Source organism: Panthera tigris, chromosome E2 (genome assembly GCF_018350195.1).
Source record: "Panthera tigris isolate Pti1 chromosome E2, P.tigris_Pti1_mat1.1, whole genome shotgun sequence".
In the NCBI taxonomy this organism is placed as follows: domain Eukaryota; kingdom Metazoa; phylum Chordata; class Mammalia; order Carnivora; family Felidae; genus Panthera; species Panthera tigris.
The window spans coordinates 15579992-15596946 of NC_056674.1; the positions used below are offsets into that span (position 1 = coordinate 15579992).

The window sequence follows — 16955 nt, forward strand, 5'->3', positions numbered from 1 at the left end:
CCCCGCCCCCTCGCCCCCCTTGGCACCTGCCTGGGAGGCTCCGGCCGGGCTCCGAGCGGCGGCGACTTGGCCTCCTCCTCCTCCTCCTCCTCCTGTTCGCTCCGGCTCCCTCGCTGGCTCCGGCGGCGCTAGAGACGGGCACCGGGAGCCGGGGCGACGGGGGAGGGAGGGGGAACCTGGAAGATGGGTGAGGGGGAGGGGGCGGCTTGGGGGAGGGGTAAGCGCGAGGCGGGCGTACTTGCCCGCTGGGTCCTAGAGCCCGCCACTGGCTCCAGCGAACAGCCCCCCAGCCCCCATTTTCTCGGGATCCAGAGAAGATCACCCCACTTTCCCACTCATCCGCGCCATTGATCCCTGAGGATGGGGAGAAGGGTCCGGGACATGGCCTGTTCTCAGGGTTCTAAAAAGGTGAGGGTCTGCTCTTTGGGTTCTAAATGGGAGGGCTGACTACCTGGTAGGGATCGAAAAGGGGTGGGGCGAGAAGGGAGCCTTCGCAAGGGGGCGGGGCCAGAGGGCCTTGGGAAGGAGAGTCGTTGAGGACGCCGAGGGCGCGGACAAGCACTTGCGTCATGGAAGGGGCGGGTCCACGGTGGTTGAGCCTTCTAGGCAGGCCTGAGGGAGGAGAGGGTCTTGGGAAGAGATGCAGTGGGGGTCCTTAAAGGGCGGAGTTTAGAAGTAAATTGCCTTATGGGCGGAGCACATGAGAGCCTAAAGGGAGGAGCTACGTTGCGGTGTCCGTAACGGGCGGGGCTTCGAGGGAGGGAATAACGAAGGGGGCGGAGCATTTATAAAGGGGAGGAGCTAAGGACAACGTACTAAAGGGGTGGGGCCTAGGGCCACAAGGTCTGGGGGCGGGGAGGAAGACAGCGGAATATTTCAAAGGGAGATCCAGGTTCGTCAGGGGCCGGCCCCTTGCTGGCTCACAGGAGGGCGGGGCCTCGAGCCCGGGGGCGGGGCCTAGATCTCGGGGTCCGCCCCCGCTGTCTCGCCCACTTGCCATCACCCGCTTCACCCCCGTTCTTTTCGGTTATTTTCTGCTACGGCCGTTCCCCGCCCTGCCCTGGGCCCAGGGGGCCGCGGTCTGAACTTTGGTCGGCTGGAGGAGTCGGTGAGTGGGAACCTCTGGGCGAAGACGGGGCCAGGGCGGAGCTTGGGGGAAGGGGTGGGGCCTGAGTGTTGAAGGAGGCTGGTAGACCAGGAGCCGTAAAAGTTTAAGAGTGAGACCCGAAGATCTGCCGCTGCCTGGGAAGAGGGAGAGACTCAAATGATCGTCACAGAGAGTGGGATCGGAGGGTTAGAGGTGAGGACTGAAGGGTTAGTAAGACAAGAATACCGCGGAGGCGAGGCCAGGCCGGGGCGGGGTTGATGAGGCCCGATACACAATCGGGGGCGGGACCAAAGAGCATGGGCGGGGCTTGGGTCTCCAGAGCCAGGTTTGAAGGCCTGGAGAGAAGCTTGAACTCCTTGCAGGCTTTGTAGGCTACTGAGCACCATCATCATCACTGATGTGGCCTGACAGACTGACAGAAAACCGGGCAAGACCTGTGTCTTAGAGCCTGGAGACCGGGGACATGGCCAAAGTGTAGGGATGTGACCTGAGGGACAAGCCGGGGTGAGGGTTGGGTGGGGGGAACAGGGACCGAATCTGAGTACACTAAGAGGATGGAGCCTAAGTGTCTGAAGAGCAGCTGAATGGGGCCATGAGGGGGAAGGCCTGACAGCAGCTGCATGGGCGATGGGGAAGAAGGCTTGAGCCTCGAGAGTCAGAGAACAGGAATGCAGCGAGAGACTAGTGACAGACGAGTGCCTGAACGGATCTTGGAGCACAGGGGAGGGTCTGGCGCGGACGTGTACGACCAAATACAGTCAGCCTCGTAGAGTCCCCACAGTTTGGGCGGACTGACTGGCGGAAGTTTTTCCGATCACAGTCCCCGACCTCCGTCAGAAATGGGGAACGTGCAGTCGGAGCCTTCCGCGGGCGGAGGCTCCCGAAAAGAGCAGGCCTCGGACCGCTCCTCTGACTCCCGCCGTACGTCCCCGGTGGAGCCCGAGGTGACCCCCTCCTCCCCGGCCATGCGCCTGGCTCGAGGGCTGGGCGTCTGGTTCCCTGGCAGCTCCGCGCCCCCGGGAATCCTGGTACCCCCGGAGCCCCAGGTCTCACCCTCGCCCCTGCCCCTGACCTTAGAACTGCCCTCGCCAGTGACGCCCCTTTCAGAGGAGGCGGCTGCGGCCGCGGTCTCCACACCACCCCCGCCCCCCGTGGGGACCCTGCTGCCCGCGCCGTCTAAGTGGCGAAAACCCACGGGCACTCCGGCGCCGGTGCCCCGGATCCGCGGTCTGCTGGAGGCGAGCCATCGCGGCCAGGGCGATCCTCCGAGCCTTCGTCCACTGCCGCCGCCGCCCCGGCAACGAACTGGAGAGGACCCCGACTCTCTCCCGAGGGCCCCATCCCCTACTCCGCCCTTCTTGGCGCCGCGGAAGCCGCCGCCGCCGCCACCGCCACCGCCACCGCCACCGCCACCGTCCGACCGGCAGCCCCCGGGCCACAGAATCACTCCTGCTCTGGCCACACCCGCCACAACCCCCACAGAAAGCCAGGTGGGGCACGGCAGCGAGGGCCAGATGGCCAGGCGAGCCCGCAGAGGGGCACCTCCCCAAGCAGGAGAGGGCGAAATGGCCCGGCCCGCGGTCTCCGAGTCTGGCCTGAGCCTGCTGTGTAAAGTCACCTTCAAGTCAGGGCCCCCTTTGGCCCCTGCGGCAGCGTCGAGTTCCTCAGCTCCCAAAGCCTCGCTCGGGGGCGGGGGCGGAGGCGGAGGCAGAGGAGGAGGACTCTTTTCCGCTGCCTCGGGTTCCATCTCTTACGCCGAAGTCCTGAAGCAGGGGTCTCTGGCTCCTGGGCCCTCTCGACCCTCGGGAGAGGTCCCTCGGGAGTCTCAAGAAGCAGAAGGCGGTAATGGAGACGGCGAGGGGTGTTCTGGACCCCCCTCGGCGCCTGTGTCCCATGCCAGGGCCCTTCCGCCGCCACCCTACACCACCTTTCCAGGCTCGAAGCCCAAATTCGACTGGGCGAGCCCTCCCGATGGCCCTGAACGCCACTTCCGCTTCAACGGAACCGGCGGCAGTGTCGGGGCGCCCCGACGGCGCGCGGCCACGCTCTCAGGGCCCTGGGGCTCCCCACCGCCTCCACCAGGGCAGACGCACCCGGGTCCGGGGTCCCGGAGGCCTGCACCAGCCCTGCTGGCGCCGCCTATGTTCATCTTCCCGGCGCCCACCAACGGCGAGCCTGCGAGCCCCGGGCCAACAGGCCCACAGGAGTTGCTGCCACCGCCGCCGCCCACGCCACCACCCACGCCTCCTCCCGCGCCACCGCCCACACCACAGCCGCCGGTGCTCCAGCCAACGCCGCCGCCCGTGGCCCGCCCTCCCACCCCAGTCCCGGGCCACTTGGAGTCGACCCTGGCTCCCGCCCCGGCTCCCATTCTGCCCCTCGCCTTGGCTGCCGACCAGGCCCCGGCCCTGGCCCCATCCCCGGCTCCAGCTCCCACCACAGCGGAGCCAACGCTGCCTGCGCCCGCGCCCATCAAGGCCCGCGCGCGCAGGAACAAGGGTCCCCGCGCAGCCCGGGGTGCGACCCGCGCGGCGGGCGCCCCCGGAGATGGTCCTCGCGAACGTACTGCAGCCACCGTGACTGACAGCGGAGGTGGAGGGGGTGGTGGCGGCGGGGCTCCTCCAGCAGGGATGGCCAACACGGGCACCACTCGCCACTGGCCGCCCTTCCAGGTGCTTAACTCTTGTCCCTGCAAGTGTTACTGCCGCCACCAGCTGCGTCATCGCCGTCTACCACGCAACGTATCTGCCTGGTGAGGGAAGGTCGTCGGGGTGTAGGGAGGGGAGGGAATACCTCTTAAAAGTCCTGAACCCGACTTTTCCTGGATAGAGACCCATTCAGCTTTGGTGTCCTGACTCCAGCCGAACCATTACCCTTCCCTTGGCTGTATCTCAAACCCAACTGAGTTCCAATCCCCTGGGGACCTAGAAGAAACTTGACACCATCCTGACCCATGACAAGGGAGAGGGAACACCCAGGTCCAACCTCTTGGTATCCAGATCTCCAAGCTGACCCTTGCCCCTGTGACCTTCTGGAGCCATCAGGGAGGGAAGCTGGTGCCAGCTGGCCTGATCCTATTCAAGGCCTTGACCCTGTCCTGAGGGCACCAAGAAGGACCATGTCCCAAGCTTTTCAGGGAGAGGGGCAGAGGGGAGGAATGCATGCCTCCAGAAAAGTCCTGGCCTAGCCCCTGGCACTCCTGACCCCTCCAGCCTCTTCTCCTGACGCAAGGCTTTGGCAGCCAGAGGGCACTGATGCCCCAGTCCTTGTGCTGCAGAGGCTACACCTGAGTCCTTAGATCCAGAGAGCATCCTTCAGTTACACCTCTTCCACCCCCCTCCACACACACACACACACACACACACACACACACACACTGAATCTCAGGATCTGGTCATCAGGGTCCATCTGACCTTGGTTCCTGAGACTCTGAATCACTGGCAGACCCTCTGCTCTGGATCCCTTGGGGTTCAGTGGAGGCAGGACAGGTTGAGGGGATGCTCAGAACACAGAGTCAGCAACCCTTAGCCCCCCTTTTAAATTTGAATGGATACAGCCTTGCCCTAGACTGTTTTGATGCTCAAACATGGCCCCTCATACAGATGGGGAGAGTGAAACCTATAAGGGTTAAGGGCCTGGCCACATGGCAATGCCCTGCTGATTCTACCCTCCCCCTAGGCTGAGCACGCCCACCAACCACCTGAGCGAGCCGCCTTGGGTTGCCACCATCAAGCTGGCTGGCTCCCTGGTGGCCGGGCTGGAGCACTACGATTTGCAGGCCACCCATTCCAACTGAGTGCAGTCTGCTCAATGCCCTCTGCCTCCCCCTCCTTGACAATAAAATAACCATCTAGATATCTAGCTACCTGTCAGTCACTTGCTTAGGGTCGAAGGGATGGGATCGGGAGGGCAGAGGTCTCCATGAAAGCAGCACATCCTGGAAACAGGGAGACTGGACCCAGAACAGCAGAACAGAGGTTCCATTGATCCAGCATCCAGACTGATGGGCCCAGAGGTGAGACGGTCGCATTACCCTTAACCCCATGAGCTCCATTTGAGCTGATCGGTGCCAAGTTCAGATGTTCAGCACAAATCACTCTGGAAAGCAGGGGTGATCATTCCATTTTTACAGCAGGGAAAATGGACTCTGGAAGACTTTGTTGAAAATCCCACATCCCACAAATGGCTCAGCCAGATTTGGACTCTGCCTTAAAATACCTTCTCGAGAACTTCAAGGCAGGAGATACAGGCTGGGGGCGGTACAGGAGGTCGTAAGTCACAGCACTGGCTCAGGAAGGGTGGGAACCAGGGCAATCCCAGGCTAGGGCCCACACCAATGGTTCCACAGAGGTCTCAAACTGGTAGCCCACAGACGGGTTCCATTTCATAGGTCATTTAACAAACTGGTTTAATTAGTTGCAAACATTTTTAAAATTGTGATGCTTCACCCCCTTCGCTGAAAAACTCGAGCCTTAGCTTGGCCTCCCTGTATGTCCACGGCTGGCTACTACCGTCCCTCTGCCTGGGACCGGGGCTCCTTCTGCAACTGGGCCCCTGCAGTGGGCAGCTGTTTTGAAACCCTGAGCAATGGCCACTGGACAGAGGCTGACCCAACAGAGGGTTATCTCAGACCCCAGAGGGCCCCCCAACTTCTAAGTTCTTCAGAGATAAGGAACTTGTCTCTCCATCATTCCGCCCGGGGAGACAAGGGCCTGGAAGAGAGAATGTCAATCCACCTTTATTGGGGGGAGCCCTGCACTGCAACTGCTTTAAATAACGTAAGCCCTGCCCCACCCCAGCCCCTGATGGCTCAGACGATCATCTCCAGCTGCCGGGCATACTCGATGACCTGTTTGGCCAGTTCCGTGGAGGGGATGGTGGTATCTTCTGGCTTCTGCTGCTGGCTGGCAAAACTGTAGTAGTTGTTGAGGCCCAGAACCCACCCTCGCTGCAGAAAGGGAAGGATGACAGATGGGTGGGGTGATCACACAGGCTCCCTCCCCACCCCATAGAGCCAGCACGAACCGACATGGGCCTGCTGGTACTCTACCCTACTCTGCTCTACTCTACCAACCTGCTCTACCCGCACAACTCTAGACAGATAACTTCACCTCTCTGTGCCTCCGTTTCTCCATGTTTGAGACACGGACTCTGATCACACACCTCCCTGGGTCTGCTATGAGGATTCAGTGAATCAACACCTCTAAAGCACGGAGAAGTGTTTGGCCCAGAGTAAACGATCACTAAAGATCAGTTGTCACCATTGTTCGAGTTCAATTCCACCTCTTCCGCTCAGCTCTTGACCCTGCTCAGTGACTGGGGTGAGTACACCACATGCATAAACCATCTCCAGGGGCACTGCATCTGCATAAATACCCCAGGCCGAGTGAGGCAAAGTCTAGTGGAGAAAAGCTGCAACCTCCAAGGAATTCTGTTAAGGACAACAGCTCAACGGGTATCACGTGTCCACCTCCACCTCATGCCAAGTGCTGTGCTCATCCCACATGTTAAATTCTAGCTCCACTCTACAGATCAGGAAACTGAAGCTCAGGGAAGTTCAGCAACCGGCCTGAGGTCACACAGATGGATTTCGACCTCAGCAATCCTGCTCCAGTGTCCCTCTAGGCCATCCCACCCTGCTGTGAGCACACCCCTGACCCCACGGCCCCTTGCCCTATACCCCAGCCACCTTCTTGGCGTAGTCCGTCATCTTTTTGGGTGTGTTGAAGAAGAGGATCCGGGTGGCCTCAGTGAAAAGGATTTTCTCATAGGCCTTCTCGATGCACCCAGCAATCTCATCCCTGGGGAAAGATGAGACTCTCATTACTGAGCACAGACAACTCTCCAGGCCTTGTCCTCCCCGGCCTGACAGGTGTGAGCTCTGACCCTTCAGTTCAGCACTGATGGCTGGAACATGCTACCTGCTCCGTTTAATCAAGGCTTGGAGACGGGGAATAGCTTGACCAGAATTGCAAAGCCAGGGCCACAATAGGGTCCAGAGCTCTCAGACTCCTGGGCCCACACTCTGAATCCCACTCTCAGCCATGAGGACTTCAGACTGTCTGAAACCCAGCCTGGGATTCACGTGAGAGGACCTCTTTACAGAACGCTCCCCCACCCCCACCCCACCCAACACACACACACAAGGGTGCTGTACCCCATTTCTAGATCTGATCCTGAGAGGGTTCCCTGCTACCACTGTTAAGAGGTACCAAGATCAACACTGAAGTAGAAAAACAGCCGAGGATCAAATCACTGAAATGAAAGGAGGGGTCAGCGCCGGGGCAAAAACAGTGACAGGGAGTGTATGCATCCATTTCTGAGGCATTTTATCTCCCAGACCAAGTGGTAGGTAAGCAGACACTCATTATGTCACTCCCTGTTCATTCTGGAGAGCCAAAATATTAATTGCAAACAGCTTAAACTCATTAAATCCCCTCTTCACTCCCACCACATCTCTGGGCTTGGTTTTGCCATCCAAGAAATGGAAACCCAGCTCAGTCTGGCACTTTGCCTCCATGAACTAGCTCCACCACCACCTGGACCCTTTTATTCCTCAAGGCACATGGAAATGTCGGCCCACCCGCCCGTGCGATGTCTCTTGTGCACGCAGCAACCCCTGAGGGGCTAGTGGGACTTCACGGCCCCTTTCTAAGGAAGAGGAAACCGAGGGTTCCACAGTTCAGGTGATCTGAGGTGAGGTCACATGCCTCGCGGGCTGGAGCACTTCTACGACAGGCTTGCTTCTTGTCTGCCGAGCGCTGTCCAGGTGCCAAGCCCACCCCTGGATCTGACACATATGGGCACATGGATTAACGGCCCAGAGTAAAATGAGGGCTGTTTTCCACAATCTCATGACAAGTTCCCGTTCACAGAAAAGGAGAACCGATATGCCCAGCTTCCCCAGATCACAAATGGCCAGAATGGGATTCAACTTGGGGCCTTCTGACTCGAGTCCCAGCTCTCTCCGAACCCCACAGGACCCTGGCCCCTCACGCACCTGATAGTGTCAAGCAGGATGTCAATGAAGAAAGTGTAGCTCTCAGCAGGGATGTTGCCTTTGGCCAGGAACACCTTGTTATAGCTGCCCTCCATCAGGTACTATAGAGGTGGGGGTGGGCAGGAAAAGAGGATGAGGAAGAGGTAGCACAGAGGGCTACCAGATGAGGCCCCACCATATCCCCAGTGCCTTCATAATCCCCTCTGCTAGAACACCCTTTGCCATACAGTCATGCATTCCCCAGGCAGACTGGACACGTCCTCTTCCAGGAAGCCTTCCCTGGTTTGTACATGTACACACACGTACACACACGTACACACACGTACACATACGTACACACACACATTCCTTCTCCAACCTGCCTTGGACTGGTAGCTAATTATCTTATCTATCCTCCAATCACAGGAGAGACAGAGCTGGATCCACCCCAAGCTCATTCCTCCACTCCTTTGCTCTAGCTGTGCTGCCGGCCATAACTGCTCTCTCTCCCATCCTCCCCGCCAACCCCAACAAAATCCTCCCGTGAGACCTCAGCTCTAGGAACTCCTTCCTAACCTCAGGTACTAAGGCTCTCCCCTGACCGTGCTCACCTTGTTCCAGAAATACTGTCCTCTGCTTTCCCTCAGTCATGCCAGGCATGTTTCTGCCTTTGGACCTTGGACTGGCTGCTCCCTCTACCAAGACCACTTTCCCCCGCAGATGTCCGTATGGTTGGGTTCTTCACCCCTTTCAAGTCTTCCTCGAATGTCACCTTTTCAGCAAGGCCTTCCCTGACCACCTTATCAAAAAATTCACCCCTGCCCCGACTCACCACCCTCCTTGCTACTTTTTCTTCATAGCACTTAACACCTGACAGACCACATAAATTAACCTTTTTAAAAAAATCTTTTTATGTACTGTCGGCTTCCTCATCTGAATGTCATGCCCACCAGATCATGGATTTCAGCCTGTTCTGCTTGCAGTGGTCTGAAAACCAACCCAGCACATGGCTGGGGCTCAACAGCTGTGGACAAATGAGCAAATGAGCCAACAACAGGTGAACCCTGCCCATTCCTCCAGGAAGTCTTCCCTAATGTCTGTGCCTGCACCACCACCTTCACACCTGCCCCTCCCATCGCCCCCTCACCTGCTCCAGGGACACAGGATGCTTGATGTACACATTGGTTTGGATGTCCTTGGCAGGCAGCCTCTCCAACTCCGTGTGGAACTCAGCCACCCGGTTCTGGGACAGCAGGAAGAGGAGGTTGAGGCCCAAGAGCTGGTGCATGTAGGCTGACTCGGGGAGCTGCTCCCTGTGGACCAGGGTGGGGGAAACAAGGTAAGGAAGGCTTAAGTGCCTAGGAGCCCCGCCCACTCTAGGCTCCAGGGACCCTGATGATGGCCCTGTGCGGTCTCCTTGGAGAAGTATCAGGGCCTTGGTAGTCAGATGAAACTGAAGCCCAGAGAGGCATGAAGTCACAAGCCACATGGGCCCAAGCAAGTGACTTTACTTCAGTAAAGTGACTTGGCCTCAGTTTCCCTAACTGTAAAATGAGTACTACCACAGCATCCATCTCATAGAAGGTGGGTCAAACGAATAAGGGTTAAGTGAATTAAATGACTTAATCCAAGTAAAATATTCAGAACAGTACCTGGCTACAAGTAAAATGATCAGAACAGTACTTGGCTAAAATAAATATTGTGTGAGTGTTAGCTACGATTATGATATTAAGAATTATCATTCTTCCTTTAGGGGGGAAAATGAGCCTTAGGAAGGTGAAGTCATTTGCACAAGATCACATAATCAGGAAGTGGTAAAATGACTTTCAAACTCAGGTTTGCCTGACTTCTGATGTCAAATTCTTTTTTTTTTTATTACTTTTTTTTAAGTTCATTTATTTTTGAAAGAGAGGCAGAGCGCAAGCAGGGGAGGGACAGAGAGAGAGGGAGACACAGAATCTGAAGCAGACTCCAGGCTCTGAGCAAGCGATCAGCACAGAGCCCGACGCCGGGCTCGAACCCACGAAATGCGAGATCATGACCTGAGCTGAAGTCGGACACCCAACCAACTGAGCCACCCAGGTGCCCCCCCCTTTTAAGTTTATTTATTTATTTTGAGAGAGAGTGCAAGCAGGGGAGGGGCAGAGAGAGAGGGAGAGAGAGAATCCCAAGCACGCTCTGAGCTGTCAGTGCAGAACCCAATGCGGAGCTTGATCCCACGAACAGTGAGATCATGACCTGAGCTGAGATCAAGAGTCAGACACTTCACTGACTGAGCCATCCAGGCACCCCTGATATCAAATTCTTCATCATTAATCCACTCAGGCACCATTGAGTTAAAAATCATTAAGTTTTATATTCAACACATATCCAGCAAATCCCTGCTCTACGCCCAGCCTCATGCTAGGCAGTACTGGAACACAGCAGTGACCAAAATCCCTCTGCTTTTAGGAGTCCAGTGGGAGAGACAGGTGCAGGATGGGGGCGGGGACGGGGGGGGCGGGGAGCAAAGTCAGAGGGGTCAGGGCTGATACAGCATCGGAGGCCACAGGAAAGAGTTTAGTCTGGAGCCTGAGGGCTATGGAAAGCCATCACAGATTCCAAGTAGGGGACTGACATTGGTCAAAATTTAGTATCACAAAGATTCTACTGGCTGCCATGAGGGATGAATCCAAGGGGGCAAGGCTGGAGCCAGGGCAGGCGAAAGGTGACAGGAGCGGGCAGTGGAAATGTAGTGTGGGAATGTGGAGAAGGGAACAGATTGGAGGCCAACAGAGACTGGATGGTACAATCCCAGGATAAGGACCTCCAGGGCAACCACCTGACCCTGCAGCCTCTGGAGACACAGCTAGGCAAACAGGGAGTTCCAGGGTGAAGGAAGATGACCTGAGTGGCTGGACCAGCAGCGATTTAAAAAAGCACCTGCATGGCTCAGTCAGTAGAGCATGCACGACTCCTGATCTTGGAGGTTGTGAATTCAAGCTCCACAAGGGGTGCAGAAATTACTTAAAATTAAAAAAAAAAAAAAAAAAAAAAAAGCCTACCATATAACTCCCTGCCCCCACCCAACGAGGGGCAGGACCCATCCTCACTTGTAATCAAAGTAGTAGCATTTGAGCTGGGCCATGTAGCGTTCGAAGGAAGGGATGTCCTTGCGCAGGATGCTCCACTGGGCCCCAATCTCCAGAATGTCACCTGTGGGGGACAGAGCAGGCTCTCAGGGGGTGACTGAGTCCCTCTCCTGACCACCATTCCTCCCATCACCGCCAGCCCATCACCCCTCCCCACCAACCCCAGTTGACACTCACGGGCCAGAATGAGCTGCTGTTTGGTCAGTTTGGTCCCTGTGGTTGGCAAGAAGTTGAGCTCCAGCAGAACCAGCTGACAAGGAGAGCAGGGAAAGAAAACGATGGGACTGCAAGAACAGGTTACTTATATTTTCTAATCCTTAGTTTTCCCACCTAGGAAATGGAGCTAATCATCATCCCTGACTCATAAGGTTGTTTTGAGTTTTAAAGGAGTCAGTCCTCATAAAGCACTCAGAACAGGGCCTGGGCACACGGAGTGCCCATTTAGGAGGACCTCATGTTACAATTATTAATAGCCCCACTAGGTAAACAGGAGACATACTTCATGCCTGATTCAATGGAATCAAAGGGGTGGAGGGACACTAGCACCTTCAGTTCTTGTTAGACCTTTCCCACATTCTATCAACTCCCATCCACCCTCAGATCTACACCAGGGAGGGAGGGGAGCCAACATCCCCCCCATAATCCAGCCCACATCATTCCTTATCCGACACACCTCGCTCAAGGACTTGGTCCAGCCCACAATACTTGTACTCTTTCACAAACACGGTTGGTCGGAAGCGCCCTGGGCACCATTCTGGTCCTCTTCTATAAGAATCTTTTTTCTAGGTTCAGTCCTGCCTTCAAAACTCAGCTGCTCCCTCCCATCCCCACAGATGCGTCCCTAACCTCCAGATCTCCGATCCTGACTTGGTCTGGTCTAACCATACACCCCTCATCTCAGGCTTCCTTCATCACCCTGTCCGGTTCTCATTCCCCACCTGCTTTCGTCAAGAACCCACCCGCCCCCGCCATGAGAAAAACCCCGGTACTCTCAGCTAGGCCCCCAAACACCAAAACATTAACCTTTCACTCGGTTGTACCAAAACATTTTCCATCACACCTCCCCCCCCCACTGTGGGGCCGTATTTGATCCGTTCCAAACCTCTCTCACTTCTTCACCCCTGTAAGCCCGCACTTTGGCAGTTCCGAATCCTTCACCCTACTGGATCCCCCTGCCCGCCCTGGTCTCGCTCACGGCCGGGAACTCGGCTGGGTCTAGACCCCTCGTAGAGGCCCCCGCCGAACCCTACCTTGAGACGGCCCAGCTCTTCACCGCACTTGCTAAGATTGGGGCTTTTGCGGTTCCACTCGCCCTTAAGTTGCTCGTACATGCCGGCCGCGACCTGCAGGACTGCGCCCGAGGCCGCCGCAGGCCCTGAGCCCGAGGCGCCGGGCGACCCGTTCACCGCCGCGGCCGCCATCTTCCGTGATGCGGCAAACCTCCTCCCCGACTTACGGCAGCGACGCCTAAAGCCTCTCGCCCGGCGGAAGTGGGGCCGAAAGGTGGAGCCCAGAGCCGGGGGCGGGGCTACGGCTGCCGGCCCCGCCACGCCGCGGTTAGCGTTCAGTCGCTCTCGGGGCGGTGCCCTTGGAGCCCGGCCCTTAATGAACATGTCAGTCAGAGCTCCGCCTCTGCTGTCATTCAAGATGGTGACCGGAAGTTCGCCCCTGCCCTAACTGACAATGGCAGCGGTCGCAACGACTCCCCCACCTGCCGTAACCAATATGGCTGCACTGGCTTCAGCCTGGGCGTTCCGGACCCTGCTTTTCGGTCTTCAAGGTTCCACCTTCACAGAAGCTCCTCTAAGCCAGGAGGGGGCGATGGTAGAGCTCTGTGCCATCATTTCCATTTTATAGATGGTAGCATCACTGCTGCTAGACCTTGTAGCTTCTTTTTTCCTGCCGGTTTGCTAAGGGATAAGCACTAGATTTTGTTGCTTTAGTTTGTATTAACATACTAATGAAGTTGAGCATCCTTCCTGTTTATTGAACATTTGGATTTCCTCTTTGAAATTTTTTTAAACACTTCGTTGTTTAAGTTTATTTATTTTTGAGAGAGAGCGCAAGCACAAGTGGGGAGGGGCATGTTGGGGGAAGGGGAGAGACTCTGTCAGTGCGGAGCCAGTTGCAGGGCTTGAAATCCTGAACTCCAAGATCATAACCTGAGCAGAAGTCGGTAACTTAATGGACTGAGCCACCTAGGAGCTCCTCCTTTTTGAAATTTTTGGTGTGGTCCTTTTCCTATAAGTTTTTAAGTACTTCTGTATATTGCAGATAAAACCTTTTGTCTGTTGCGACTATTTTTTGGTCTATTGTTTATTTTCTGAATATACATTTTTTACTTATCTTTTGCTATGCAATTTTTTAACTTTGAGAGAAGAGAGAGTGTGCCAGTAGGGGAGGGGCGGGGGGGGTAGGTAGAGAGAATCTGAAGTGGGCTCTGTGCTGATAGCAGAGAGCCCAACACGGGGCTCAAACCCACCAACTGTGAGATCATGACCTGAGCTGAAGTTGGGTGCTTAATTGACTGAGTCACCCAGGTGCTGCACTATGAAAAATTTTTATTTGTCCTTTTATTTATTTTTTTATAAAAATTTTACTTCTAAGTAATCTCTATACCCAATGTGGGGCTCGAACTCAGAACCCTGAAATCAAGTGTCACATGTTCTACCACCTGAACCAGCCAGGTGCCCCTTAATTTTTTTTTAAGTTTATTTTTTTATTTTTGAGAGAGAGCACAAGCAGGGGAAATGCAGAGAGAGAGGGGAACAGAGGATCTGAAGCGGGCTCTGTGCTAACAGCAGAGAGCCGGATACGGGGCTGGAACTCACAAACTGTGAGATCATGACCTAAACCAAAGTCAGGTCACTCAACCAACTGAACCATCCAGGCGCCCCATTAATTTTTATTTTTATATAGTCAATTTATGTTACTGTTCCTTTGTGACTTTTGTATTTTCTATCTTGCTTAGAAGTTCTTCCCATGCCAATGTAAAACAAATATTCTCTAATTTTTCTTTTACTAAAATAATTGTGTTTTTCCACATGTAATTTTGATTAATCTTCAATTCACTTTTGCATATGGTGTGAAGTAGGGATTTAAATTTGATTTCATCTTCATAGTCAATTTTTCTAGAACTATTTGTTAAATAAACCATTGCTTTCCCACCAAAATGAAAGACATTTGTGTCATATTAAAAGCTCTTCAATAATCTCTTAAATCATCAATATTTTAAGTCATCTGTTATATTCTATTGCTCTATATTTATCCTTGGTAAATACCATTATATATATATATATATATATATATATATATATATATATATATATATAATTGAAGTGAAAAATCACATAAATAAAATTAGCCCTTTTAAAGTGAACAGTTCAGTGCCATTTAGTACATTCACCACGTTGTACAAATACCACCTCTGTCTCCAAAATATTTTTGTCACCACAAAAGGAAACGCCATGTCTCTTAAGCAATTTCTTCCAATTCCCTCCTTTTTCCTTGCCCCTGGTAACCACCAATCTGCGTTCTGTCTCTGTGTATTCACCTGTTCCAAGTATTTTCTATAAATGGAGCCATTTGATATGTGGCCTTATGTATATGGCTATTTTCACTTAGCCTTTTTTTTTCATGTTCATAGATGTTGCAGCATGTATCTGTATTTCATCCTTTTTATGGCTGAATAATATTCCATTGTATGGGTATACCACTATTTGTTTATCTGTCCATCCATTGATGAATATTTGAGCTGTTTTCACTTTCTGGCTTGTGAAAAGTGCTGATGTGAACATACATGTACATGTACTTGTTTGACAGCATGGTTTCAATTCTTTTGGGCGATAAACCTAGGAACGGAACTGCTGGATGATATAGTAACTCTATGTTTAACTTTTTGAGGAACCACCAAACTATTTTCCACAGCAGCTGAACCATTTTACTTTCCTACTACCACTGTACAAGTGTTCCAATTTCTCCATGTCCTTGCCAACCCCTGTTGTACCTGTTATTTAAATTATTATAGACATTTGGGACACCTGGGTGGCTCAGTCGGTTGGGTGTCCGACTTTGGCTCAGGTCATGATCTCACTGCTCATGGGTTCAAGCCCCACATTGGGCTCTGTGCTGATGGCTCAGAGCCTGGAGTCTGCTTCAGATTCTGTGTCTCCCCCTCTCTCTGCCCCTCCCATGCTCGTGCTCTGTCTCTGTCTCTCAATAATGAATAAATGTTTAAAAAATTAAATTATTATAGACATCCTAATGGGTATGATGAGATATCTCACTATGGTTTTTTTTAAGATTTTATTTTTAAATAGGCTCCACACCCAACGTGAGGCTCGAACTCACGACCCTGAGATCAAGTGTCACATGCTCTAAGGACACTTGGGTGGCTCAGTCGATTAAGTGTCCAACTTCAGCTCAGGTCATGATCTCGAAGGTCACGAGTTTGAGCCCCACATCGGGCTCTGTGCTGACAGCTGAGAACCTGGAGCCTGCTTCGGATTCTGTGTCTCCCTCTCTCTTGCCCCTCCCCCACTCACACTCTGTCTGTCTCTCTCTCTCTCTCTAAAATTAAAAAAAAAAAAAAGAACAAAGTTGGAGGACTTATACTTCCTAATTCAAAACTGCAAAGCTAGAGTAATCAAAACAGTATGCTGGTGGAGCCTGATGCAGGGCTCAATCCCATGACCCTGAGATCATGACGTGAGCCAAAAACAAGAGTCAGATGCTCAACTGACTGAGCCACTCAGGCACCCCCAACTGTGTTCCTCTATTTCAAGATACTTTGGTCTATTTAGACCCTTGGAAATTCCATATCAGTTTTAGGGTGGGTTTCTCTGTGTATGCAAATTTGCCAATGGAATTTTGATAGAGATTGCATTGAATCTGTGTATCGCTTTGGGTCTTCTTATGGGCTTATATCCCCTCAAAATATATACCTAGTACCTCAGACTGTGGGTGTATTTAGCTATAGGGCCTTTAGAGAGGTGATTAAGTTAAAATGAGGCCAATTAGGGTGGGCCATAATACAGTTTGACAAGAGTCTGTATTAAGAAGAGGAAATTTGTACACACAGAGAGACACTAGGGATGTGACCACATAGAGAAAGACTATGTGAACACAGCTACTGGCAAGCCAAGGAGACAGGCCTCAGAAACCAAACCTGCTGACAATTTGATCTTAAACTTCTAAGCCCCAGAATTGTGGGAAAATACATCTCTGTTGTTTAAGTTACCCAATCTGCGGTATTTTGTTATGGCAGCGCTTGCAAACGAATACAGGTAGTACCATCATCTTAACAATATTAAGTTTTCCAATTCATGAACATGGGATGTCTTTCCATTTGTTTAAGTGTTCTTCAATTTCTTTCAGCCACGTTTTGTAGTTTTCAATATTCAGGTCTTTTACCTCTTTGTACAAACTTATTTTTAAATATTTTATTCTTTTTTGATGTTGTGAATAGAATTGGGGTTTATTTTGAAACTTCCTTTTCAGATTGTTCATTGATAGTGTGTAGAAATGCAATTGGTTTTTGTGTGTTGATTTTGCATACTGCAAGTTTGCTGAATTCACTTATTAGCTCTAACAGTTTGTGTGTGGGGGGGTGTGTATTCTACATATAAGATTCTGTTGTCTGCAGGGATAACTTTAGTTCTTCCTTTCCAACTGGGAAAGGAATCAAATTCTTGATTAATTCTTCTGGCTAGAACTTCCCCTACTACATTAAGTAGAA

At 53.0% G+C, this 16955-nt stretch overlaps 2 protein-coding genes across 3 annotated transcripts; one reads left to right on the forward strand and one right to left on the reverse strand.

Annotated features, from left to right (window-relative positions):
• Positions 1–901: 901 nt before the first annotated feature.
• Positions 902–4969, forward strand: GGN (gametogenetin). Of its 2 annotated transcripts, none has more exons than XM_042969411.1 (3): positions 902–1108; positions 1929–3860; positions 4787–4969. In XM_042969411.1, exons 2-3 carry the CDS (start codon positions 1948–1950, stop codon positions 4902–4904), a joined length of 2031 nt encoding a protein of 676 aa, XP_042825345.1. In that variant the 5' UTR covers positions 902–1108; positions 1929–1947; the 3' UTR covers positions 4905–4969. The 2 variants fall into 2 exon arrangements, with proteins under 2 accessions (XP_042825345.1, XP_042825346.1); XM_042969412.1 differs by lacking the exon at positions 902–1108 and adding an exon at positions 1133–1300.
• Positions 4970–5499: 530 nt separating this feature from the next.
• Positions 5500–12879, reverse strand: PSMD8 (proteasome 26S subunit, non-ATPase 8). Its single transcript, XM_007096880.2, has 7 exons — positions 12469–12879; positions 11396–11468; positions 11180–11282; positions 9235–9400; positions 8109–8209; positions 6798–6909; positions 5500–6056 (listed from the first exon to the last, which is right to left on the reverse strand). Exons 1-7 carry the CDS (start codon positions 12829–12831, stop codon positions 5919–5921), a joined length of 1056 nt encoding a protein of 351 aa, XP_007096942.2. The 5' UTR covers positions 12832–12879; the 3' UTR covers positions 5500–5918.
• Positions 12880–16955: the final 4076 nt, after the last annotated feature.